Below are 26,877 nucleotides of genomic sequence, written 5' to 3'. Positions count from 1 at the left end.
CTGCGCAGTGAGCAGGGACGCACCTCGGGGCCCTGCTGAGGGTTTCCCTTTTATTCAACACCTGGAGGGAAGTGACTGGCCTGTTTTGAGCAGGGGAGTGACCTGCTCTGATTTCCTTGCTAAAAGGATCCCTCTGGCTGCTCTGCCTGGATCGGCCTGTGCAGGGCGCCGGACAGTGTGGCAGCCCAGAGGCAGGGCCCTTGGTGGTGATTTAGGGGAGAAGCGACTGGGGTCGGCTCCGTGTGTAGCTGTAGGTCTGGTAAGGTCTGATCTAGCCCATAATGTAATTCTCACATGGCGGCGGCGGCAGCACCTACTGTTCAACGGATTGTAGAAGGGGCATCAGAGAAGAGGCATCAAGGAAGATGCCTGCATTGTGGACTCAGTAACTGGGTGAAGGGTGCACTCATTTAATTGGATGGAGGATTCGGGGAGGGGGGGGGTAGGAAGGGGTCAAAGAGTTCCACGTGGGAAATGTTTGGTTTTAGAAGTTTCTAATACAGCTGCCTTTATTAGCCGAGGTGACAGAATACAGCTGCCTGTAGTAGTGAGGGTGACACAGGTTCTCAGCAACGGCTTCCTGTGATGAATGAATGGCTAACTGCACCCGCTCGGTCTTGCCTCCTCCTCCAGAGTCCACGTGAAACACGTCTCCTCATGAAACTTCTCCGCGTTGTATTTAAAGTAAATATGCGCCATGTTTTTTTCCGCCCAATGTTCTTTTTAGCTTAATTATGGCACTTTCTTCCCTGTTAGTCACACTGAAGAGTGGTGTGTCCTGGCCATGTTTCCCTGTTTGCTGGGATCTTGGTGATCGCACAGCACTGTGCACATCATGGTCTAAGAGCAGGTGTCCCTGAGGGTGATGTAGGGAGACTGCATCCTGAGGTCTCGGCCGTATGTGAGCTCCTCTGTATCCGTTTGTCTGCCTTCCTGTACGAGAACCTTCTGTCAGGTGCTGTGCGTGCTTATTGTGCTGTGGGTCAGAGTGAAGCGCCACCCAGGAGAGAGCCAGAGCTTACACTTCAAGTCACTGGGCAAAGGGTATCTTTTTCCGCAAAAACACCACAGGTGACTTCCTAGGGTCCTTAGACCTAGGTTTGGGGGCCATGAGGTCGCCTTCCCGAGCCTTCTTCATGGGGATGGAGGCACCTGGCTTATCTCAGCTTATAATTTCCATCCCACTTTCCTGGTGCGTGGCTGGGGCTGGAGGGCCAGGTTTGGTTTCGAATTGGGGAGGTGTCTGCTTTCACGGAACGTGCCCTTTTCAATAGAAAATGAATCCATAGCTAGGCACTGAGTCTGCTCATTTTATAAGCACTTCCTTTGGAAAATACAAATTCATTTCTCAAATGAAGGTGAGAGAACTCTGACCCTGGGAGTGTTCCCAGAGCAAAGAACAGCCCGTACAGGAGCCCTGAGGGGGGGGTGTGTGTGGGGGGGGGCCTGTGTGCTCAGTGCAGCCAGGAGACCAGGTGGCGGGACTGGAAGTGTGTGGGGAGGCGCTGAAGTGAGGAGCTCAGAGAAGGAATGAGGTTTAGATCTTGTGCAACCTGGCAGGTCATTGTAAAGACTTTTGCTTTACTTTTTGTGGAATAGAAAAGCATTGGTGGATATAGAGCTGAGTGAGAACACAATCCACCTTCTATTTTGAGAAGGTTGCCCTGCTTGCTCTGTGAGAAGTGACTATGGGTGAGCAGAGCTGGAGGCAACAGGTGTGAGGTGGTGGTGTTTTGACCCAACAGGTGGGAGGTACTGGTACTGGATTCTGGTTATATTTTAAAGGATCTGCTGGTGGATTGGGTGTGTGGGTGAGACAGACCCCAAAGTTCTGAGCCTGAAGATAGAAATACGGAGCTGCCCTTGAATGAGGAGAGGGAACTACAGCCCCATCAGGTTGGAGGGAAGAGCAGGAGTTTGGTCTGGACAGAAGTTTCACATGCGCACATGTGTACAGTCCTCCCGGCACAGATACCAAGTAAGGAGAGGACGTCAGTGGCGTGGTCCAGGCTGAGACAGGGATGTAGTAGCTGCCCTCAGTCGGGATTGAGAGACGTGGTTTGATGATGTCATCTCCGGAGTGACCAAGTATAAAAGCCTCCAGTGCCGAGACCTGGGAGAGAGGAGGTGCTGATGGGCCAGTGCACGGGGTGGGACTCAGACAAGTGCAGCCCCGGTGACCTAGAGAAGAAAGTGTCCCCGCTTGCTCTTTAAACTCCTGCATTTGGTTCGGCAGACACCTGGGTGAGTCTGTATGTGCTGTGACAGGTACTGCCCACGCCTGTCGCAGGACCATTTGAGGGCACTGCCTTCATTCCTCTAGGATATGCAGCGATGGCACACAGTTATGTTCTGCCATTTAATTTTGTTGGAGGTTAGGGGTTCCCAAGACCCAAGTCTGGTGAATAAGGGCTGTTAACCAGCCATTGCTCCCTTGGTCCTCAGTAAACTATGAATGTGAGACCCCTCGTCCTGCTCTATGCTAAGGAACATTTTCCTGGTTTCAAAAGCCATATATGGTCACTAATATCAAATTAATAGTTAGAATATACAGGTGAAACAAAGCCACAATTTCACTTCTGTTGTTTGCAAATGTTTTGCATCATTTTTCGTTGGCATTTCATCTCACCACTGGAGCCTGAGGATGTTAAGAACCTCTTGGAACGCTCTCCCCGTGAGCTGCCAGTGACGTCAGGAAGCGTCCAGGCGCGGCTTAGACGCGGGCAGCGTGAGCGCGTCACTTCTCACTGTGTGTGTCTCATCTTCATGGTTTTCTTCTCCTTTCCCGATTCTTTCTTCCAGCTTCCGGTTGGTTAACTGGTGACAGAGAGAGAGAATAGGGTTTGGAGTCGGACTTGGATTTAAGTTGCCTTTCTGTGGCTGTGAAGTTATTTATTCAGTCTGACCTCATTTCCTTCACCAATGAAATGGAGATTTTAATAGGGAATCTGGACTTAGAGCAGCATGGGTTCTCGTCAAAATTTAACACAGAAAAGTAGTGCATTTATTTTTTGCATCTGGCTGTAATGAGTGATGCTGGGGACTCTCTGGTCTCCTGTGATGCCTGAAGTAACCTGTGTGCCCACAGCCAGGCTGCCAGGCCTCGGGGCATCTCTCAGACCTCCCCTTGCTCCTCTCTGCGGGCACATGTCCCAGCACCTTGGAGTGTTGGGCCCTTGCATTTCAAAGGTTCCTCATCACCACAGGATCTGAGAGAAGGAGGTTTGTGACAACGGAGCTTGTGTGCACCTCCCACCTCTGTCCCCACACACAGCCTCCACTTGATGACGAAACACACGCCTGTTTTATTCACTGGGTCACCAAACCCTGGGAATGCGATGCCTGTGGTCACGGTAAATAATTCAGATGGTCATTAAAATGTCTTCGGAAGAGAAGGAATTCCAGCGAATGGGGAGGCAGGGGAGCCCACCCGGGGTGTTTGATGGAGCCTGTTCCATCCATCCGGCCCCAAACGGCTGTAGGGAGCCACAGGGAGGCCGGTCCTCAGCAGGCGGCCGCTGACAGCACTGAGGATGAGTGTCAGGGGCGAGGTGTTCGCTCCTCTGGGTTGTGGTGACTGCTACAGCTGGGTGATGTCGGTCACTCGGCTCTGCTGGGCGCCTCAGTGTCACCCCGTCAGGCGCGGGTGCCTTCTCTCCAACATGACTGTGCCTGAGGCAGCCTGGGTGTCACACCCCCTGCAGGGGCGGTGCAACCACTGAGCACCTACTGTGCGCCAGGCATTGAGTGTGTGTTGGGGTGGGGGCTGCAGGTCGAGTGTGGAAGGTATAGATGCAGGAAGCACATTCTCCAACCAGAGCAGCCTTTGGGATACTGACCTTAAGCTCATTAAGAAAATCTTCATTCAAACCTGGACTCTGCACCCCACCCCTTCCTCCTCTGTCGCTCATGCACACACTAAAGATTCGGGCGCAAATACCATATACAGATGACGTATTATGGGATTGTACACCTAAACCTGTAGATTTTATTAACCAATATGACGACAATAAATTCCATTAAAAAAGATTCAGGTGCAGGTGTGTTTGACTAGGAGCAGGCGAGCGGCCCAGGACAGCGCAGTGAGTCCCAGCACATCCCACACGCACTCCTCTACTTCTCCTCTCTGTTTCAATCTCTCTTGTCTCTACCCCTGAACTCTGCCTCCTAATCTCTTCCTCTTCTCCTATTCTCTCTTCCCTCCCTCTCTCTCAAACTCCGTTCTCTGATCTCTCTTCTCACTCCAAATTCCTATTCTTTTCCCCCTTTCGTCTCACTGTCTCCTCTTTCTGATCTCTTTTCTCTTCCTTCTCTATCCTCAACTCTCTGAAATTCCTATTCTTTCTCAGATTGTCTTTCTCTTCCCCTCCAATTGATCCCACTCATTTCTCAGCTCAATTGTCTGATTTCATCTCTCATCTCCCTGTCTCCTCTCTCTCTCAGAAATCTCTTCTTCCCTCTGAGCTCAATCAGCACTTTTTCTCTTCCCTCTTTGATCCCACTCATTTCTCTCTCTCAACTGTCTCCCCCTCAGCTCATTCTCTGTGATCTCATGCTTCTCTCTCAGAATGGTCTCTTCTAGCCCTCTCTGTGAGCTCGATCCATCTCCCTGATCTCCCTCCAGATTCTACTCATCTCTGTCCAAGCTCCCCTCTCAGAACTCTCTCTTCACCCTCAGCACTCTCCTGGTCTCCCGCTCCCCTTTCTTCTCACTCTGACTCTCCCTGTTGTTACCTCTTCTCACCTCCTCTATTCTTTCTCTTCCCTCTGTGATTTTCTCATTCTCCCCTAAATTTCAGAGCGATTGTTCACCCTCTTTCTGAACAATCGCCCTGAAATTCCTGTTTTCTCTGATCTCACCCTTTCCCTCCCTCAGCTCACCTGTCTCCCCAATCTCACTCTCATCTCCCTCAGTGTTCTCTCAGATCTCTCTTCTTACCCTCTCTCCTTCTATCTGATCCCACTCTCATCTCCATGGTCAAGTTTCACCCTGCTTTTCCCAAAAATACTCCCCACCAAGCCAGCGTGGACGTGGGGCAGGCACGTTACCTGACCGGCTTTGCTGAGACGAGTGAACCCTCTGCACGCTCCGAGGCTGTGGGTGAGACGCAGAATAGAAGGGACCAGATTTCGTCCTGCCCAGCGCCAGCTGCTTGATGCGCGGGCTTCTTCTCAGACTCACCTCTGCAGAAGCAGAGCCACAGCCGTCAGCAGGGAGGCACGCCACCTGGCCTCCCACGTGCACGTGAGCCACACTCACGTCTCACCAAATGCAGACAGGAGCCTGACACGCCACTGGCTGAGCCTTCATTGTTGTAGCAAAGATAAGAGGCGTGTGGTACGTGGCCCCAGCCTGTCACCTCAGACAGTGTCATGACCGGCCACCGAAAGGCACAGTGACTCTTAAAATATTTTAAATGTAAATATTTCAGTTTGTGTGTATATTACATATACTTATATAGAAGTAACACCTGTAGGAATAGTATTAAAGCTAAAATGTTAACATGTTAACAGGATTTCAGAGTTATGGGGTTACCAAGTGATCATTAAATTTTGGCTTCTCTATTTTTTCTACCATAAATATCTTGATTAAAAAAGGAAGTCCATCATAGGTACTTTTAAAAGGCCACTCACCACTCAGGCTCGCCGGTGTGCGTGTGCGCTGGGGGCCGAGCGACACCAGGGCAGGAGGGTTCCACACCCCAAACCAGCAGCGACACCTGCTCCCGGGACTCAACATCTGGATCAGGATCAGAGCACCCAGAGCACAAGGATTATTCACAATCACTAATAATCAATTCCCAGTTAGCACGTTAAAGAGACAGCTCCTCAGCCCACAAGTTCGATAAACACCAGTGCTGGCCGCACTCTCACACGTCACCGTCAGAGTGAAAACGTGTTTCTGGAAGCCACTTTACAGCAAAATTAACTCTTTAAATGTGTGCATCCTAATCCCCACAAACTTCACTGCTTGCCATTTATTCTGTAGAAACACTTGCACAGACAAGTGTGTGAAACCCAAGCACCGATAATGAAAGACGGAGCCTTGACAAGACACACACGTGTTCCTCCCTCGCGTCCTGTTAAACACGTGCAGTGTCTTCCTGTGCGTCACATGCAGCAGCTGTGAGGACAAGGGCGGAGAGCAGGGCCCCTGGCTGGGACTCAGGACCCAGAGATGGGCAGTGAGCGCCCGGAAGTTCCTCTTTGCTCCTCAGATCCCACAGGTGCTGGAGAGGCCGACACCCTGAACACACCCAGAGGTGCAGCCAAAACTGCCCTCCGAGAACTGGGAGACCTGCTCTGCCCAGGCAGCTGCCAGGGAACCGCCCCTCAGCACAGGAAGCTGGGACCCTAGACCCCAGCCCTGCCTGGCCATAATGAAGACCCCCTCGTTCCCCGTGTCAGCACACGGATAGGTTTATAAATTGTGAAATATCGCCCTGGCCAGTTTCTCAGCGGTTAGAGCATCGGCCCCTGCACCAAAGGGTCTTAATTCCCAGTCACGGGCACGAACCTCAGCAGGAGGCAGCCGATCAGTGTGTGTCTGACATCGAAGTTTCCCTCTGTCTCTCCCGACTCCATCTAAACAATAAGTTGTGGAATATCCACTCAATGACCTATTATTGCTCAGTAACAGAAAGGGATGAACTGACACGGGAACACCGCGGGTAAATCTCAAAACCACTCTCCAGGTGCGCGAGGCCAGACAGAGCCCCTCCCGAGGGTTCTGGGCCCTCGGAGCCGACAGGGTGCCCTCTGGCTGTAAGAAACAGTCGGGACCTGAGTCACGAAGCCCACGGAGCAGGGAGAGCTGTCTGGGGGGTGGGGCGGCCGCACGGGTGTCACTCACCTGCCCTTGATCTGCCGGTGCAGCAGCCGCCCCGAGACCTGCTTGTGCTCCGGGGTCTCGGCCACAGTCCTGGTCAGCAGCCTGGGATGCCCTGCAAGGCGAGCAGCACAGGGTCCCTCAGACACGGCCGGTCCTTCGGCCGCAGGGACCTCGGGGCTGTGGACGGAGGCCTAACCCCGGGGCCCCACGTCATGGCTTCTCACCACTGTCAGAGGCTACAGAGCACGGAAGCCGATGGAAGTGTGAAATGTTCCCCCAATAAGCAGTCCTGAGCAATGAACTGCTCACCGATTGCCGCTAACACATCTGTGCACCTAGTTGGTGGCTCTTGTGTTTACGATTAAAGTGACAATGCTGATGGGCCATGTGAATGCTGCGATAGTTAATAAAGATAAATCTAGGCACATCCATTTTCTCAGTACAAGCTACTCACGGGAGGACTGGTTTTAACAGTTAAAAATGACTAAAATGAGGAGTGGTACCCAGCTGGGCGTGGCTCAGTGGTTAAGCACTGACCTATGAACCAGGAGGTCAGGGCTCAATTCCCAGTCAGGGCACCTGCCAGGGGCGTGCAGAAGGCAGCCGATTAATGATTCTCATCATTGATGTTTCTCTCCCTCTCCCTCCCTAAAATCAATAAAAATATACTTTAAAAAAAAGGAGTGGTGTCAGCAGGAATGTGGGTAAGGACGTCTAAAAACTGCTCCATAAAGGAATGAGACCGCTGGCAAAAATGGCCAAAGTCAGCGTCTCCAGACTCTGGACACTCACCATGTGCCACAGTCCAGGGAGTATTTATTCAGGACGGCCGGCTCTCAGGACGGCGGGCCCTGTGGACCTTAGCCAGCTGGTCCCAGCCCCCAGCCCCGAGGAAGCCTGAGAACCAGGGGCCGCACCACGTGGAAACCAACGGCCTGTCGGCCCATTTGCAAGGCGCCGGGAGGCAGAGCCCGTGGTGGGCAGAGAGCAGATGGAAGGAGCCCAGAGCTCAGCGCTGCTGCTTGAGGAACAGAGAGAGGAAAATGAGACCCAGGGGTGAGTCCCGGGGCTGGAGCTTGAGGGGCCCGTGGGGAGTGGGAGGAGGCACGGAGGAGGCCCGAGGACTGTGAGGTTCAGGGGAGCCCAGCGGTGCTCCCTGCGAGGCCACACGAGGGCGCAAGTGTTCCATTAACGACCGGCAGCTGGACTGCAGCCTGACCCACAGGCGGCCACGCATGGTCGTGATTGCCTTAGGGAGCCCTCAAAGTGGGGGACCCCCAAACAAGGGGCTCCTGGCTATGGAATGGAGTTGGTGGAAGATGGAACTGGCCTCCTCTGTCCCACAGGCAGCTCCCCAGCAGCCCCCCGCCTCCTGGGGTGGGGACACCTCCGCTCAGCTGCCTCAACTTACTCTCATGAGAACGCAGCTGCTGCTCCTGCCAAGACAATCCTGGACTGTGCGGCCGCTCCCGGGTGTCAGGGATGCGTCTAATCCTGTCCCGCCAAAGGGAAACAGGCCTGGTCAGGGTCAGCCAACACATGGGCAGAGCCAGGCTCCGGACCCGGGGGGGGGGTGCTCCCCATCTCCCTCCCTCCCTGCTCTCAGGGTGTGAGCTCTGCCGGGGGCCCCCTTGCAGGCTGGGAGGAGCCCTCATGCTTGATGTGCACAGACGCTCCCTGACAGACACAGTCACCCGGACACACCCCTGGCTCATGCGGACCCTCACGTGCCCATGCAAGGATGCAGGGAGGGATGCCAGTCCAGACGGTCTGCCCGCGTGGCCACTCACAGCCAGGCTCCAGCTCACTGGCCCTCCCTCTCTCTGTCCCTGTCTCTCTCCATTTTCAGCTCAATCACACCAGGCATCCCTCCCGCACCCGTCTGCCCAGAGGCCGGGACGTGCCTCACGCTGGGTATATACTGACCCCCGAGACCAAGCTCCAGGCTCAGGGCCAGTCCCTGACCCGGGCAGGCCCAGCAGGTCCTCAGCCCCTAGCCCTGCCCAGGACCCTCTGGGGACCAGGAGGCAGGGGCTGGAGGGGGAAGGAGCCAGCCCTTCCTGGGAGAGGACACTGGCCAGTCTCTCCCCTTCTGCCGCTACAGGACGGCCCCTTGAGCACCGCCTCCCACGGGGCGCTCGGAGGGGGGCATGTGTTACGTGGCCACAATTGCCCACGTGCACCTGCATGGGCATCCCCAGAGGTGCACCAAGGACTGGCACCCCTTCCCACGCTCTTCCCCCACCCGACTCCCCCTCCTTTGCCATCCATCTCAGTGGGGGTCTTCGGGGTCAGCACACCAGGCCTGTAGGTGGCGATGCTGAGAGCCTGCGGGACATCCAGCACCCATGTCGCCTTTGTGCCTGAACTTGTCATCCCCCGGCGCAGACAGCGGCTGCCTCAGCACCACCTCCAGGGAGGCCTCGGCCCCGCAGCCGAGGCGAGGAGCAGAGATGAGGCGGTTCCATCCCAGACCCAGACCCAGACCTGCGGTCTCTCCCCTCAAGTCTTCATTATGGCATCTGACCTTTGACTTTTGACCTCCCAGCTCCAATCCTTGCCCCTGATCACAGTGTTGGAGAACCGACCACCTCCAGACCTTCCGGCTCTCCTTTCTCCAACCTGACCGCCCAGCCCCTCCTGGGAGCCCTGGGGGACACCAGCTCTTCCCCATGGGGTGGGGTTGCTAACAGCTCCTGCTGGGGCCCCTTCGTGGACCCAAGTCCCAGGCTGCCTGGGGCGCACGGCAGGGCGGCCACTTTTCCCAGGAACCTCCGCCTCCCGCCTTGCAGTCACCGCTTCCCACCCGGCGGCACCTCCAGCTCTGCACTCCCACTGCCGAGATCAGATGCCACCCAGCAGGGTCATATTCTTGGGGTTCCCGGGGAACCGGGCCTCCTGCCTGCCTGCCCCCCAAAGAGGAAGGAGGAGTGTGTGGGGCAGTGGCAGTGTCCACAGAACAGAAAGCCAGTGTGGACACCATGGAGCTGAAGTCATAGTTCAACTACTTCCCAGCAGTGTCAACACTGCACACTTGTTATCAAGACCAAGAACCCACAGGGACTCACCAACCAGGCGCGACGGGGACACAGTTGCCAGGCCCCCACCAGCCCCCCTGGGGAGAGATCAGCACCACGGAGAGCGGCAGGAGGGACTCTCCTGCACACCGCACCCCCCCAACCCAGAGAGAAAATTCACGATGATAAAAAGGGGAAACCTACAGCAGATATAAGCACCCCAAATTTCTATGTACCTCACAGTACATACAAATAAAAGTCAGAAACTGAATCAAAAGGAGAAAGGTATATTCACAATCTTGGTTGGATTTCCAACACATTGCGGACAGATCACAAGAATCCTCGTGTTTTCTGTTCTAAGGCTTGTGGCCAATCAGGAGAATACTTTAAAAAGACATTAGCTTGTAAGAACATGTAATAACTTCAAAATGCAATGGGTATTTAATGTTAAGGCGTGCCTTTAACATTTACATAAAACGTTCTTTGTACTCGTTCAATAGAAATTTATCTGGCCACTGGGTAAAGCTAGCAATAAAACTACTGGTCCGAAATGTGTTAACACTGCCCTCTCAGCACCATGAAGAACAGGAATACTAAACAATTAATTAGTTAACAACAATTAGTGGCAATAAAGTAGACAGCCTGGAGGCAATGGACAAATTTCTAAAAACACACAAACTACCAAACCTGCCTCCAGAAGAAACGGGAAGGAAGGCGGGTGGGGGAGGGGGTCCTGACATAAGGTGACAGGGGAAGTTCTGACTTCGGGAGGGGGGCCCACGGTGCCACACACAGATCTGATACGCAGAAACCAACAGTAAATTCCAATTTAAAAATAAATCTAAAAAGAAGAAGAAATAGGAAACCTGGGCCCTGGCCAGGCAGCTCAGTTGGTTGGAGTTTGTCCCGAAACGCCAAGGCTGTGGGTTCAAGCCCCAGTCAGGGCACATGGCGTCGGCCGGCGGACTGAAGGGTCCCGGGTTCGATTCTGTCAAGGGCACGTGCTCGGGTTGTGGGCTTGATCCCCAGTGGGGGGCGTGCAGAAGGCAGCCAATCAATGACTCTCTCTCATCATTGATGTTTCTCTCTCCCTCTCCTTTCTTCTCTGAAATCAATAAAAATATATTTAAAAGAAAAAAAATAAAAGAAAACAACCCATGTATATGCTGTCTACAAGAGACCCACCTCAGGACAAAAGACTCACAGGATGAAAGTGACGGGATGGGGCAGGAGGTAGGGGGGTAAGAGATCAACTAAAGGACTTGTATGCATGCATATAAGCATAACCAATGGACATAAGACACTGGGTGATAGGGGAGGCTAGGGGACTGTCTAGGGCGGGGGGATAAAATGGATACATATGTAATACCCTTTGTAATACTTTAAGCAATAAAAAAAAAAAAAAAAAAAAGAAGAGGAAGAGACACCAGAGCGCTCCCCTGGGCACACGCATTGAGGACAGACCACGTGAGCACAGAGAGACGATGGCCATCTTCAAGCCAAGAAGAGTGTTCTCACCAGAAACTGAATTGGTTGCCACCTTGATCGTGGACTTCCCAGCCATCAGAACTGTGAGAATATACATGTCTGTTGTTTAAGCCACCTGGTCTGTGGTGTTTCTGTTATGGCAGCCAGAGCAGACTACAGGGACATCTGGGTTGTTTTCATTCTTTTTTAAAACAAATGTTTTGGGATTGTTTTTATTTTTGTGATTATGAATAAAGCCCTTATAAGCCAGAAAAAAAAAAAAAAAAAAAGAAAGTGACGGGATGGAAAAATTTTCCCATGCAAATGGAGATGCAAAACAAGCCGGGAAAGCAATACCTATCTCTGAAATTATAATACAAGTCGAAATTGTCTTCCTTTCAACCCAGAGCCATATAAAGGTGCTGATTAAGTCTTTTCAGACATGCCTACACTTTAAATGAGAATTTCTTCAACCATCTAAATGCTGGAGATTTCCACTCTCCCTGAACCAGCCAGTTGTACAATAGAAATACTCCACACTTTCCTGCCCCGTGTGTGAAGTAATGAATCTCTGATTATGTGATCGTTATATAGTCACTTAAACACTACATAATTTTAAAAATAACTGTTATAACAAAGTAGATGTTTCTCTCCCTTTCTCTAAAATCAATAATAGTAATTATAATAATAATAAAAGGAAATCTGAATAGACCTGTGACAAGATTGAGTCAGTACTCAAAACCTCACAACAAAGAAAACCCAGGACCAGATAGATGGCTTCCCTAGTGAATTTTACCAAACATTTTTTAAAAAATGTCAAACTCTCCCAAAACACTGAAGCCTGGCTGGTGTGGCTCAGTGGTTGAGTGTCAGCCTATGAACCAGGAGGTCACGGTTCGATTCCCGGTCAGGGCACATGGCTGGGTTGTGGGTTTGATCCCCAGTAGGGGGCGTGTCAGAGGCAGCTGATTAATGATTCTCTCTCATCATTGTTTCTCTCTCTCCCACTCCCTTCCTCTCTGAAGTCAATAAAAATATATTTTAAAAATAACTAAAATGAATAACTAAAATGAATAAAAAATAAAATAAGTATGTAAATTTTTAAAAATATACTTTATTGATTTTTTACAGAGAGGAAGGAAGAGGGACAGAGAGTCAGAAACATCGATGGGAGAGAAACATCGATTAGCTGCCTCCTGCACACTCCCCACTGGGGATGTGCCCACAACCAAGGTACATGCCCTTGACCAGAATTGAACCTGGGACCCTTCAGCCCGCAGGCCGACGCTCTGTCCACTGAGCCAAACCAGCCAGGGCAAGCATGTAAATTTTTAAAAATTGAAGAGGAGGTAACACTTCCTAATTCGTTCTCAAAGGCCAGCATCATCCTGACACCAAAACTGACAAAGATATCACAAGAAAACAGCAGAACAATATCCCTTATGAATAAAAGGCAAAAGGCCTCAACAAAACACGAGCAACGGGATCCAGCAGAGTATTAAAAGGATGACAGGCCCTGACCAATGGGATACACCCTAGAAATGCAAGGATGGCTCGACATGCCGAAACCTATTAATGTTTCATAGAACAGAGCGGGGAACACACTCCAACCCCCTTTCATGGTAAAAGCACTCAGCTAACTAGGACTGGAAGAGAACTTCCCCAACATGAAAACGGCGTTTCAAAAAGCCCAGCTAACCTACACGGGGCTGGTTCCCTCCGACAGGAACAAGGCAAGGACGCCCCTCCCATTTCCACCCAACACTGTCCTGGAAGTGCCAGCCAGCCCCGCTCTGCAATGCAAATAAGCACAGGCATCCAACTGAGACAGAAGAGCTAACACTATGTCTGTCCACAGACGACATCTATAATAACAAAAGCACAATATGCTAATTAGACCGGACAGCTGAACGGCCTTCCGGACGAAGCCGGGGCTGTGAGGGCCGAGCCCCTTGCACGAATTTTGTGCATCGGCCTCTAGTGACTTTATACAGGGTGTCCCCCCAAATGTATACCCTCTCTAACAGCTGATAACTCGATTGTCACTATTCTTCAGGTTTAACTGATTTGGAATAATGGGGGAAGCCGGACTGATACCAAAACTTTGAACAAAGAAAATTTATCCTAAAGTGTCACTAGACTTCTTTTATGGGGGTACATAAAGAGATAAAGTTAGCTCTAACTGGTTTGGCTCAGTGGATAGAGCCTCAGCCTGCAGACTGAAAGGTCCCAGGTTCAATTCCAGTCAAGGGCATGTACCTGGGTTGCGGGCACATCCCCAGTGGGGGGTGTGCAGGAGGCAGCTGATCGATGTTTCTCTGTCATCAATGTTTCTAACTCTCTATCCCTCTCCCTTTCTCTCTGTAAAAAATCAATACAATATATTTTTTAAAAAAGAGATAAAGTTATTCATTTCTCTAAATTCTTTTAAATTTTGAAAATGAACTGTATGTTAATAAACACTGATTTTATAATCATTCCAAGTATGTATACCTTTTTGGGAGACACCCTATAGAAAATTCTAATGATTCTACCAAAAAACTATTTGAGCTAATAAACAAACTCAGCAAAGTTACAGGATACAAGATCAACACACAAAAAATCAATTGTATTTGTATGTTAGTAATGAATGATCTAAAATGAAATTAAGAAAACAATTCCATTTACAATGGCATCCAAAAGAATAAACACTTAGGAATAAATTTAACCAAGGAGATAATAAAAGACGTGTACACTGAAAACTACCAATAATTGCTGAAAGAAATTCAAGACCTAAATAAATAGAAAGAATTTTGTGGTCACAGATTGGAAGACTTAATATAGTTCAGACGGTAATACTCCCCAAACTGACCTATAGACTCAATGCAATCTCTATCCACATCCCCCTGGCCTTTTTATTTTTATTTTTTCAGGAATGTAAAAGCAGACCATCAGTTGATATGGAATTGCAAGGGATCCCAACAGCCAAAACAACCTGGAAAAGCAGAATGAAGTTGGAAGATTCACACTTTCTGACTTCAAAACTTACTAGAAAGCTAGAGTAATCAAAACAGGGGACAATGGCCCAACAACAGACACAGATGGAAAGAATAAAATGAAGAGCCCAGAAATAAATACACTCTTTTCTTCTTGGTTACTCCTCACCCAAGGATATTTTTTTTTAAATATATTTTTTATTGATTTTTCACAGAGAGGAAGGTAGAGAGATAGAGAGAGTTAGAAACATCAATGAGAGAGAAACATCGATCAGCTGCCTCCTGCACACTCCTACTGGGGATGTGCCCGCAACCCAGGTACATGCCCTTGACCGGAATCGAACCAGGGACCTCTCAGTCCGCAGGCCGACGCTCTATCCACTGAGCCAAACCGGTTTCGGCACCAAGGATATTTTTAAGCCTTTTATTCTTTTTTTAAATTTCATGTTTATTGATTTTAGAGAGAGAGGAAGGGTGAGGGAGAGAGAATCATCAACATCGATCCGCACGCCCCCGACTGGGGATGGAGCCCACAACCGGGCATGTGCCCTGACCAGGAATCAAACCAGCGACCTCCTGGTGTTTGGGTCAATGCTCACCCACTGAGCCACCCCAGCTGGGCTGAGGATATTTTCCATTGGGTTTTAGAGAGAGTGGAAGGGGGAGGGGGAGGGAGAGTGAAACATCGATGTGAGAGACACACAGACTGACTGTGTCCCACACTCACCCCCCCGGATTGGGAATCGAACCCGAGACCCCCTGGAGCATGGGCCGATGCCCTAACCACTGGGCCAACCCGGCGAGGGCTGCCCACTCGTGATGACTGTGCAAGGCCGTCCAATGGGGAAGGACAGGCTCTGCAATAAACGTGCTGGGCAACTGGCGACCCAACAGCAACAATGACCACGGACACTTATCTCAAAGCATATCCCACAATTCCCTGGGGCGCTCTCCCTCCCGGAGCCCGCCGTTCCCTTCCCTTCCCCCTACGCCCCATAGGCGTGCATCCCCTATACCAGTGATGGTGAACCTATGACATGCGTGTCAGAGGTGACACGCGAACTCATTTTTTTGGTTGATTTTTCTCTGTTAAATGGCATTTAAATATATAAAATAAATATCAAAAATATAAATCTTTGTGTTACTATGGTTGCAAATATCAAAAAATTTCTGTATGTGACACGGCACCAAAGTTAAGTGAGGGTTTTTCAAAATGCTGACACGCCGAGCTCAAAAGGTTCGCCATCACTGCCCTAAACTCTCGGGCTCCCAGAGACTCAAAGCCAGGGGGGCAATGGGCAGCGGCAGCGCATCCTGGCAAAACCCCGGCACCGAACCCTGGCACGGTCCCCACGGCCCCCTCTCCTCTGGCTTCTCAGGGAGCCACGGCCTGCCCGGCGCTCCTGCGGCTTCTGTGATGTCAGGCCCGTCCTCTGTCACCATCCAGCGTTCATAAACGGCTCGATCACCAAAACCCCCAAAGCAAACGAACAACTCAAAGCGGACCGAGGTCTGAATGTGCGACCCAATACAGCAAACGAGAAACGACAGAACAGACGCGTCACACACTGCACTTGGCCGTGACAGCAAAGGCACAGACACCAAGAGAAGTACGCAAACTGGGCGTCGTGGAAAATGAAAAATTTTTACATCAAGTGACACTAACAACAGTAAAAGCCAACTGACAAACGGGAGGAAATGTGTCTAAATCACACGTCTGAGGGCCCACAGGCAGACAATACGTACACAACTACAACTCAACAAGCCACCCGATCCAACAACGGCAAAGGGCTGAGTGACATTTCTCCAGAGACACACAAACGGCCAGGGCACCCCTGGCGGCAGATGAGGCTCCGCGTCACCAAGCGCCAGGGAAAGGCAAACCCACCCGAGACACGACCGCCCGCCGGCAGGATGGCCCTTACGGCAAACACCCCCCAGAGAAGAAACGCTGATGAGGGACAGAAAAGGTCGAACCCTTGTGCCCTGTTGGTGGGAAGGGAAATGGTACAGTCACAATGTAAAATAGTATGTCGGCTTCTCAAATAATTAAAAATGAAATTACCGCCCTAACCGGTTTGGCTCAGTGGATAGAGCGTCGGCCTGCGGACTGAAAGGTCCCAGGTTCGATTCCGGTCAAGGGCATGTACCTGGGTTGCGGGCACATCCCCAGTAGGGGGTGTGCAGGAGGCAGCTGATCGATGTTTCTCTCCCATCGATGTTTCTAACTCTACCCCTCTCCCTTGCTCTCTGTAAAAAATCAGTAAAATATATTAAAAGAGAGACATCTGTACACTCACGTTCACAGCAGCATTACATCAGCTAAAACATGGAAGCAACCCAAGTGTCCACTGACTGTGAGCTGATGAGCAAAATGTGGTCTCTACAGGCAATGGAACATTACACGGGCCCAAAAAAGGGAATTCTGACATATGGCACAACAGGCATGAACCCGAGGGCATGCTGCTACATCACAAGAAGACAAGTACCGTATGATTCCTCTCACATCAGGTCCGTGAGTAGCCAAGTCATAAAGGCGAAGTATACCGTGGATGTCAGGGGTGAGGGAGGGGGGAGGGGGAGTTATTACTTAACAGGTAGAGCGTCTCCAATTTACAGGCTGAGAGATACGGGGATGGTGGTGCTGGTGTTCACACAACAGTGCAAATGCATTTAACACCCCTGAACTGTGTGCACTTAAAAGTGGGAAGTTGATTTTGTAAGAATGTTTTTATTGATTTCAGAGAGAGGAAGGGAGAAAGGGAGAGATGAGAGAGAATCATGGATCGGCTGCCTCCTGCACGCCCCCCACTGGGGATCGAGCCCACAACCCGGGCCTGTGCCCTGACCGGGAATCAAACCGTGACCTCCTGGTTCATGGGTTGATGCTCAACCACTGAGCCACGCCAGTGGGTACGTGGTAAATTTTTGATGTGTAGTTTAACTCAATTAAAAATGACCACCAACCCAAGAGGATATAACTGAGGTTTACGCCTCAGTGGAAGGCCAGGTGTTGCTAATGAAAATACGAGACACAGAGGACATACACAGCATGACTGCATTCACCGCAAGTCAAGAGGCAGACACACTGAACTGTGGTACAGGGCGCACACAGGGCGCACAGCCCTCAATAAAAGCAGACGCCCGGGCATGGAGATGACCCCAGTGGGTCCGGTCCTGGTGCTGCCGCAAAATCACCCGGGGGGTGGGGGTGGGGGGAGGGGGGGCGCGAAGCTCTCAAATCTACCCCAGAGGTTCTGATTTCACCTTTGTTGGTTTTTTAAAAATATATTTTTATTGATTTCAGTGAGGAAGGGAGAAACAGACAGAAACATCAATGATGAGAGAGAATCATGGATCGGCTGCCTCCCGCATGCCCCGCACTGGGGATGGAGCCCGCAACCTGGGCACGTGCCCTGACTGGAATCGAACCGTGACCTCCTGGTTCAGAGGTCAACACTTAACCACTGAGCCACCCAGCCAGGCTGATGTCAGGGCCTCTGATGCTGGCCCTGGGCACCCGTTCCCAAAGCTCTCTGGGTGTTTCCAACCCGAGGACCAAGATGAGACGCTGGTCTAAGGGGAAGCCGCCGAAAGGCCTTGATGGGCAGAGGCGGGGCCCCGGGGGCCTCCGTGGCGATCCTGGCCCTGGGGGGCCTCACGGGTGGCGGCTGTATAACTCTACTGTGCTGGGCACTCGTCCCGTGCCCTTGCCTACGTACATCAGCTCTGCGCCACCGCGTGCACGTAGGTGTTCCAGGGCCCACAGCGCGCCGCCGTTACTTGGAGCCGCTTATCCACAAAGTACTCCACCCGGCCGGGCCGGTCCCAGCTGGAGGTGTCCTGGTGGCCGAGCTGTCCGTACTTCCCTGCAGGGAAACGAGGCCCGTGGCCATGCCCTCCGTGGGCCTGCCCCCCGCCAAGCCGGAAACCAGCCTCCGGCCCGCTGCCTCTCAGGACCCCAGGGCTCCGAGCCCAGTGCCAGACCACGAGGTGTTGCACAGACGCTGGCTACTATCCCCCTCAGACAAACAGTTCTCCAGAAAGGCAGGCGGGCCCTGGCCGGTGTGGCTCAGTGGATAGAGCATCGGCCTGTGTACTGAAGCGTCCTGGGTTCAATTCCAGTCAAGGGCAGGACCTCGGTTGCAGGCTTCTCTCTGGCCCGGGCCCTGGTCGGGACTTGTGCAGGAGGCAGCCAATCCATGTGTTTCTTTCCCATTGATGTTTCTGTCTTTCCCTCTCTCTCCCACTCTCTCTAAAAATCAATGGAAAAATGTCTATATCCTGTATAATAAAAGGCTAATATGCAAATTGACCAAACAGCAGAACGACCAGTCGCTATGACATGCACTGACCACCAGGGGGCAGACGCTCAATGCAGGAGCTGCCCCCTGGTGGTCAGTGTGCTCCCACAGGGGGAGCACCACTCAGCCAGAAGAGGGGCTCATGGCTGGCGAGCGCAGCGCCAGTGGCGGGAGCCTCTCCCACCCCCACGGCAGGCGGGCGGTAAGGAGTGAGGGGTCCCGGACTGCAGGAGCCCCAGAATGTGAGAGGGCACAGGCTGGGCTGAGGGGCCGCCCCCCAACCATGCATGAATTTCATGCACCGGGCCTCTAGAGTGTGTGAAAGTGTGTGTGTGTGTATATAAACAAGAAATATTTGTAAATAAACAAACAAGAAACATTTAGAAAGGAAAAAAAGGCAGATGGGAAGTACTGATACCGTCTGAGCTGAGTGCCTAGCCCTGTTCTAGAGACAGCTCCTCGGTCAGGCCCTCCCACGTGCCAGGGGCCTCGGCCCTGCCCTCCCCTCCCCTCCCCTGGGTTTAGGCATCACAGAGGCAGAGCCTGACTTACCCCAGCCCCAGGTGTAGAGCTCCCCGGTCCCTGCAACCGAAAGGACAGTGGGGCGGTCACCGCGCTGCCTGACTCGGCCACCAGCCCGAGCCGCACACAGAGCACCACTCAGCACGGGCTCAGCTTTCTGACCAGCCCATCGCCCTGGGCTGCTCAAGGGCCCGCCCCGAGAAGGTCGCCCTCCCCACCTGACTGTGCCTCACAGCGCCCCCTACTGGGGATCAGGTAGCTCACAGCTACTGAGCTCAGGCGACTGCGCAGCTGGCCTGGGCGGGCGCTGCTGCCAGGTGACCGGAGGCCGGGGGTCTGCACCTGGGCAGAGGCCACAGCACCAGCCTCCAGGGAGAACCCACAGGGAGGTCGGGCTCTCTGTGCTGAGGCAGCTACTCTGCACGACAGAGGTGTTTTAGGGGACACACCCGCCTGCAGCCACCAGCTAGAGCGGGCGACTGACCTCCTGCTCCACCCTGAGCCGGCCCACCGGGCGCACCAGGCGCACTCACTCGTCACCACGGCCGTGTGCCGGGACCCGCAGCTGGCCGTGACCGCGTCCGAGCCCAGGGGCAGATCCAGTAACGCCGGGAAGGGCTGCACGGCGATGAAGGGGGCGGCGGCTCCCTCCTCAGTCCCCGCTGGTCCCTTCACCCCAGAACCGGCTTGCCTCAGTGCAGTGGCTTCAGAGAAGGGAGAGCGAGGATGGCAGCTGACGAAGCTGGTGCCCCGCCCTCGCCTCTCGCCCCAGGAAGGGCTGCAGTGCACGGGGTGTGGGCATCAGCCTCGCTGCGCTCCCCTCGCCCCCAGCCCCCAAGAGACTCAGTCCCTATGTCCTGGGCCCCGAGGATGTCACGTGTCCCTTCTGAGCGCTGTTAAGCTCTCAGGCCAGCCTGTGGCCGGGGGTCAGGGACGACAGAAAGTGTGGGAGTCAAGAGCTGAGATGCCCTGGCCGGGAAGCTCAGCTGGTTAGAACATCATTCCCAAACGCCAAGGTTGGCGGGTTTGATCCCTGGCCAGGGCACGTACAAGAATCAACCAATGGCCCAGCGGTGTGACTCATGGTTGAGGGTTGACCTATGAACGAGGAGGTCACGGTTCGATTCCGGATCAGGGCACATGCCCGGGTTGTGGGCTTGATCCCCAGTGTGGGGCGTGTGGGAGGCAGCCGATCAAAGATTCTGACATTGATGTTTCTACCTCTCTCTCCCTCTCCCTTCCTCTGAAATCAATAAAAACTTATTTTTAAAAAAGAATCAATCAATAAATGCATAAATAAATGGAACAAAACGAGTTTCTCTCTCCCTCTTCCTCTCTCTAAAATCATCAATCACTCAATCAATTTTTTAAAAAAATAGCTGAGACTCACCTTCCCCCGCGACTGTCTCTCCGTCCTCCGCCAGCCCCCTGGCGGGCAGGGCCAGCTGGCCCGACTCGTTCCAGCCCCAGATGTAGATGTCCCCCGTCTCTGAGAGAGAAAGGGGCCCATCAGACAGGCTGGGACCCCCTCCCCTCCTAAGCCGCTTGCATCTCTCCAACCCCCCTCCACCCACTCGCTCTCTGGGGACAACCCTGCCCCAGGAGGCTGCCTCCTCAGGACCAGCAGCGCCTGTCTTCTTTTATTTTAAACTAGGGGCCCGGTGCACGAAATTCGTGCACTGGGTGTGTGTGTGGGGGGGGGGAGTGTCCCTCAGCCCAGCCTGCCCCTCTCACATACTGGGAGCCCTCAGGCGTTGACCCCCATCACCCTCCAATCACAGGATCGGCCCCTTGCCCAGGCCTGACGCCTCCGCCAGAGGTGTCAGGCTTGGACAGGGGACCCCCAACTCCCCCCGATCACTGGCTCTGGCCCCCGCCCAGGCCTGAGGCCTCTGGCCCAGGAATCATGCCTGGGCAGGGGACCCCCATCTCCCTCTGATCGCTTGCTCCACCCCCCGCCCAAGCCTGACGCCTCTGGCCTAGGCGTCCGGCCCGGGCAGCGGGGACCCGCAGCTGCAGCGGCCCCGCGATCATGGGCTTCGCTTTAGGCCCAGGCAAGGGACCCCTAACTCCCGGGACTGCCAGCTTCGACCGTGTCCAGCTCCCATCGCTGGCTCCACCCCTACTTCCTGCTATCACTGGCCAGGGCGGAAAAGGCACCTGATTCTCTGATCATGGCTGGGGGGCAGGGCAAAGGCGGCCCCAGGGCCGCCTTTGCCCTGCCCCCCAGCTCTTAGCTCCCCCCTGGGTTTCTGATCACTGTCAGTGGCAGGGGGCTTCTTCCTGCTTTCCCTTTCGCCTCCCTGCATTGTGCCTACATATGCAAATTAGCCGCCACCTTGTTGGCAATTAACTGCCAATCTTAGTTGGCAGTTAATTTGCATATAGCCCTGATTAGCCAATGAAAAGGGTAGCTCGTACGCCAATTACCATTTTTCTCTTTTATTAGTGTTGATATTTTTTTATTAATTTCAGAGAGAGGAAGGGAGGAGAGATAACAAAAATCCATGAGGATCAGCCGCCTCCTGCACGCCCCACACTGGGGATCCAGCTCGCAACCTGGGCATGTGCCCTTGGCTGGAATCAAACCTGGGACCCTTCAGTCCCCAGGCCGACGCTCTATCCACTGAGCCACACCAGCTAGGGCAATAGTGTCTGTCTTAACAGGGTCCCTACCCCTAAAGGGCCTTCAGGTCACACTTTTATTTCTTCTTCTTCCTTTTTTCTTGTTAACCCTCACCTTCATTAGTTTTTATTATTATTATTATTTTTTTTTATAATCCTCACCCAAGGATATTTTTCCATTAATTTTTAGAGAGAGTGGAAGGGAGGGGGAAAGACAGAGAGAAACATGGATGTGAGAGAAACGCATCGATTGGGTGCCTCCTGCACACACCCAGACCAGGACCAGGGATCAAGCCTGCAACTGAGGGACATGCCTTTGACCGGGAATCAAACTTGGGACCCTCAGTCCACAGGCCAACGCTCTATCCACTGAGCCACACTGGCCAGGGCCCTCCATTGGTTTTTAGAGTGGAAGGGAGGGAAAAAGAGAGAGAGAATCGATGTGAGAGAGACACACTGACTGGTTGCCTCCTGCACGTGTCCAACCGGGGCCAGGGATGGAGCCAGCAACCAAGGGACATGCCGTTGACGGGAATCAAACCTGCGACCCTTCAGTCTGACACTCTAACGCAGCAGTTCTCAACCTGTGGATCGCGACCCCTTTGGCGGTCGAATGACCCTTTCACGGGGGTCCCCTAAGACCATCCTGCATATCAGATATTTACATTATGATTCATAACAGTAGTAACATGACAGTTATGAAGTAGCCACGAAAATAATGTTATGGTTGGGTCACAACATGAGGAACTGTATTTAAAGGGCCAGAAGGTTGAGAACCACTGCCTTAAAGGCAGTCTCTTGCTGGCCCTTCCTCTCCATTTTCCCTTTTTCCCTTTGTTGCTAAATCGCCCCCGCCCCCCTCACACCACACACGTGCACACGCTTTAGAAACGGGTCCCTGTTCAAATGCCCCGGGCCCGGCCCACCTGCCACTGGTCCTGCTCGGAGCTCGCACCCTGCTGCCTCCACGTCACTATCGTTTGTCGGCTGTAGCAACAGCCCCGGCGCTAAAAATTCACTAACAACAGTAGGTGATGGTGATCAATATCGATAGGGAGGGCTTTCGCCTGTGCCAGTGTTGTAAGCTCTTGTCCAATAGAATCCTTTAAAACTCAGCACAGCCCTAAGAGGGTCTATGACAACAGCCCCCTTTACACCAGGTTCCCGCTTTCGTCACGAGAGAACGCGGGGCACAGGGGGGCCAAGGTCACAAGGCCAAGGCCCCAGGTCACAAAGGGCAGAGTGATCTGAACCTGGGACGTCTGGTTTGAAGCATCCCGGCTCCAACCAGGACACCAAACTTAGGGCCTCAAATTCCTTCTGGACCCCAAGTGTGAGCCTTCCACTGGGCTGCTCTCAGGGCCTGCTCTGTTCCCAGCATCTGCTCTGTTCCCTGCAGCCCAGTAGCTCTTGAGCCTGGCTGCCCACCCAGCCCATTACATGAGAATGGGGGGAGGGGCAGGCTGGCACAGGTGGTTTACAGAGGCCCCAGGCGATGTAAGTAGCAGCCAGAGCCCCAGATGCAGACCCTTGAGAAAATCATCGGCTCTGAGCCCGTCAACAGCCCTGGGATCACGGGCACCTGGACCGCCCGCCAGGCGGATGGACTCCCAGCCCCCAGTGAAACTCCTCAGTGGGGTCCCAGGTCACCACCACGGCTCACTCACCCCCTCCATCCTCCCTGCGGGCACGAGTCCACTGTGAGCCACAGTCATGGCCACCTAGACACCTGCAGCCTTTTCCTCCATTCCCCTTGCTCCACGCCCTTCATTCTCCCTTAGGGGGCATTTTATTTTTTTACATTTATTTTTATTGACTTCAGAGAAGAAGGGAGAAGGAGATAGAAGCATCAATGATGAGAATCATTGATCAGCTGCCTCCTGCACGCCCCACCCTGGGGATCCGGCCCACAACCCGGGCATGAGCCCCCAGAGGGGAATCGAATCATGACCTCCTGGTTCATAGGTTGACGCTCAACCACCGAGCCCTGCCAGCCCGGCATCCTCAGGGGGCATTTGAGAAAGACAGCCCGAGCTGGGGGCGGGTGGACAGGACGGTGACACCCCTAACAGAAGCCCAAGTGTGAGCGGGTGACGGTGGTGGCAGAGGAGCGCAATTTGGGAGGCTTTCGGGGTCATGAATGAGCGAACTGATGCATGTGGGACGAGCCTGCAAGGACTGGTGAGGCCCCCAAAACACTGGGAGAGGAGGAAGGCTTGAGTCACTCACCGCTCACACACAGGGAGTGCCAGCCGCCCGCGGCCACCTCGGCCATGCGCAGGCCCTGCAGCGCCTCCAGCAGCCGGGGCGCCAGCTCCGCCTCCAGGGTCCCGTGGCCCAGCTGCCCGTGCCTGCGCGAGGGGACCCCGTCAGCGCCGGTCGCACCCCGGGGTCTCCCGCCCCCGTTCCGCAGTCACTCACCTGCCCCCGCCCCAGGAGTACACCTGGCCCGCCTCGTCCAGCAGCAGCGCGTGCTCTGCGCCCAGCTCCAGCCGACGCGCCCGCAGCTCCGGGGCCAGAGGCCGGTAGAGGGGCGGCCGCGGGCTCACGTAGGCGCGAGCGCAGGGCAGCAGGGGCAGCGGCCCGGCCCGGGTTCCAGCGCCCGCTCCGTCTTCCCGCCCGGCCCCCGGCGCCACCGTCTGGGCCCAGAGGGGCTCCCCGCGCAGCGCCGAGCCGGGCGCCCAGGCCTGCAGCTCGGCTCCGACCCCGGCTCCCCGCCCGTCGCGCAGCACCACGAGCAGCGACTCCGAGGCCCACGCGTCCCGACAGCCGTCCGCCGCGCCGCCCGCGGAGCCCGACAGCAGCACCCGGCCCGCACCTGCGGAGGGGAGGGCTGAGCAGGGGGCGGGGACACGTGGCCGGGGCGGGGCCTGGAGGGAGGGGGCGGGGCTTGGGTGGGAGGGAGGGGGCGGGGCCGGGAGGGGAGCGGGCTGAGCAGGAGGCGGGGACACATGGCGGGGGCGGGGCCGGAACTAGAGGGGGCGGGGCCTGACGTGGGAGGGAGGAGTGGGCGGGGCCGGGAGGGGAGCGGGCTGAGCAGGAGGCGGGGACACATAGCGGGGGCGGGGCCTGAAGTGGGAGGAGTGGGCGGGGCCGGAGTTGGAGGGGCGGGGCCGGGAGAGGGATGGGGGCGCTCACGGCTCACGAATGCGGTGTAGCTCCAGGCGGCGCTCACATCGCAGATGTCGGTGCCCGCGTCCGGCACGCACAGCGGCTCGGGGCTGAGCACCTGGCGCCCGCGGCCCGAGCCCAGCGCCTGCCCGAAGCCGCAGAAACCGAAGCCGAACCAGGACCCGGGGCGCTCCTCGGCCATGGCCTCGGGCGCCCTCTGCCGGCCGCCAGCCGGTTGGGCCGGCGACGGGACTGGAACCTCGCGGACGGCCCTTGGCTGGACCTGTAAGACGGGGAGAGCACCGCCCTCCTGGCCACAGAGCTGGACGGCAGCCATCCCCCACGTTCGCGGAGCGGAGCCTTGGCTCAGGCCCCACCAGGGTCAGGAGGACTCCGAGCTGCCTCGAGTGGGGCCATGGCCCTGCCATCCCTTTTGGCTCCAGCAAGCTCAGCGTCCCACCAAGTGGGCCGGAGGGAGTTCAGCGCCCTCTTCCTCAGGCCTTGGGCGAGGATCTGAGCCCCTTCGGCTCCAAACTCCCCAGTGCCCGGCACATTATCCATGTCATGCTGGGAACTAGCATGGTCCCCATTTGACAGGCAGAGAAAGTAACTCTTCCCCAGTCACGCAGCCTCGGACCGAGAGGGGCAGCGGGCCAACTCCAGCCCCACCCTGACTCCCCGCACAGCGCTCCTCCCACCAGTGGAAGCTGTGGAGCCACAGGGAGACAGCAGCGGGTGACAGCTCCCCCGCACCCCCACCCCGGGTTCCCGTGTTTGCTTCTGCAGCGAGCAGGGCCTGTGTCCTCAGCTACCCGTAAGCTGTCCGGGCTCAATTCCGTTTCCTCGGTTTGACAAGGCGGAGGTAGGGGATGGGATGTTTGCACCCATCTTGTGGAGTAGATGCAGATAAAGGGTCAAGGCCTGGCACCACCATCATAAGCACAGGCGCTAGCTCATTGCACCCAGCGCTTGGAGCAGATGAGAATGGCCATGGGTGCTTGTGGGTTTTCAGGGACCCCATCTAGTCTCCTATTCATTCCACACGCATTTATGGATCCTTTTACTCTGGCCCGAGAGGGACGGCTGTCTGTCCCAAGGAGCTCACACATCAGTGGGGAGACAGCACCCCACTTTCTCAGTGCAGCGTGGTCAGGACTCCGGGGTCAGATCCTGGGTCTCCCCTGAGACCAAAGCTCCTAACTCGGACCTGGGTCCCTAACCCCTTCCGTGTCCATCCCGGCGCAAGGAGGCCTCTGACTCTGATCTTGACCCTGTGCCCTCCACCCCGTCAGGCAGCCCCTTCCGAGGGGCAGAATGCAGGTGGGAAGGCGGGGCGCGGGCGGCACCCAGGGAGTCACCTGCCCGGGACCTGCCGACAGCGCAGGGGCAGCTGGGAAGGCCCGCGCCGGGCGAGGCGCCCACTGGGCGGGGCTCACCTCGGTGCCTGCGGTCCCGCCGCGGCCTGTCCAGCCCAGGTCCCGTGGAGCCGGTCCCGAGGCCTACGCGGAGCCACTGCGGCCCAAGCTGCTAAGTGGACGAACTTCCGGTGGGCGTGGGTCCGCGGCAGAGGCGGACCAGAGTCCCCGGCCCCCGCGGAGCACAGACTAGAAGCCCTCAGGGGACCCTCCTCAGGAGCCGAGACGAAGGGGTGGCGAGCAGCGGCCAGCGGGCGGGTGCACCCCGCCACCCAGTCTCCCTCACGCTTGCAAGGCTGCAGCCCGACCGGAAGCAGCCGTAGTAGGCGGGCACCTCCCCGCCATGCCTCCCATTGGCTCCAGGACCTGTCATTTATCCCGTTGAGCCAATGAGCTTCGACTGGGCTTAGCCCGCCGGGCGCCGGAGGGAGGAGCAGCCCGGGGACACGCCCACCAGCCCTGCACGTGGTCACTGAGGACTCTCAATGCAAAGACACAAGTACTGAAGGGCCAGCATCCGGGAGTCTGTACCCTAAACCCACTCCTTTGTTTATTGATTAGATTCTAGGCTTAACCCCTGGGCCTCCAACAGGATTAAGCCGCGACCCA

The 26,877-nt window shown here is 54.9% G+C and overlaps 1 protein-coding gene across 18 annotated transcripts; it reads right to left on the bottom strand.

The window, feature by feature from the left end:
- Window positions 1–350: 350 nt before the first annotated feature.
- RCCD1 (RCC1 domain containing 1) lies at window positions 351–26,863 on the bottom strand. 18 transcript variants are annotated; one of them, XM_059678177.1, is made up of 11 exons: window positions 26,290–26,863; window positions 24,881–25,136; window positions 24,164–24,560; window positions 23,972–24,093; window positions 20,508–20,606; window positions 19,651–19,821; window positions 19,148–19,177; window positions 6,854–6,944; window positions 5,050–5,184; window positions 527–2,817; window positions 351–494 (listed from the first exon to the last, which is right to left on the bottom strand). In XM_059678177.1, the coding sequence occupies exons 2-10, from the start codon at window positions 25,053–25,055 to the stop codon at window positions 2,814–2,816; spliced, it is 1,224 nt and encodes a 407-aa protein (XP_059534160.1). In that variant the 5' UTR covers window positions 25,056–25,136; window positions 26,290–26,863; the 3' UTR covers window positions 351–494; window positions 527–2,813. The 18 variants fall into 18 exon arrangements, with proteins under 18 accessions (XP_059534160.1, XP_059534151.1, XP_059534152.1 ...); XM_059678168.1 differs by lacking the exon at window positions 26,290–26,863 and having other exon boundaries at window positions 24,881–25,472; XM_059678169.1 differs by lacking the exons at window positions 19,148–19,177; window positions 26,290–26,863 and having other exon boundaries at window positions 24,881–25,472.
- Between the last annotated feature and the right edge of the window lie 14 nt (window positions 26,864–26,877).

The sequence above is a fragment of the Myotis daubentonii genome, chromosome 21 (assembly GCF_963259705.1).
Source record: "Myotis daubentonii chromosome 21, mMyoDau2.1, whole genome shotgun sequence".
NCBI lineage: Eukaryota > Metazoa > Chordata > Mammalia > Chiroptera > Vespertilionidae > Myotis > Myotis daubentonii.
The sequence above is the reverse complement of the archived record's forward strand: the minus strand, read 5'-3'. Positions and strand labels throughout refer to the sequence as shown.

Bases quoted from the DNA above. Each gene is read 5' to 3' on its own strand.
- RCCD1 (XM_059678167.1), bottom strand. From the start codon at position 25,281: ATGGCAGGGCCATGGCCCCACTCGAGGCAGCTCGGAGTCCTCCTGACC. The intron at 24,094-24,163 runs GTGAGTGACTGC...CCCCTCGCGCAG, and splicing joins TACTCCTGGGGCGGGGGCAG to GCACGGGCAGCTGGGCCACG. The intron at 5,741-6,853 runs GTGAGTGACACC...ATCCTGATCCAG, and splicing joins CACCGGCAGATCAAGGGCAG to ATGTTGAGTCCCGGGAGCAG.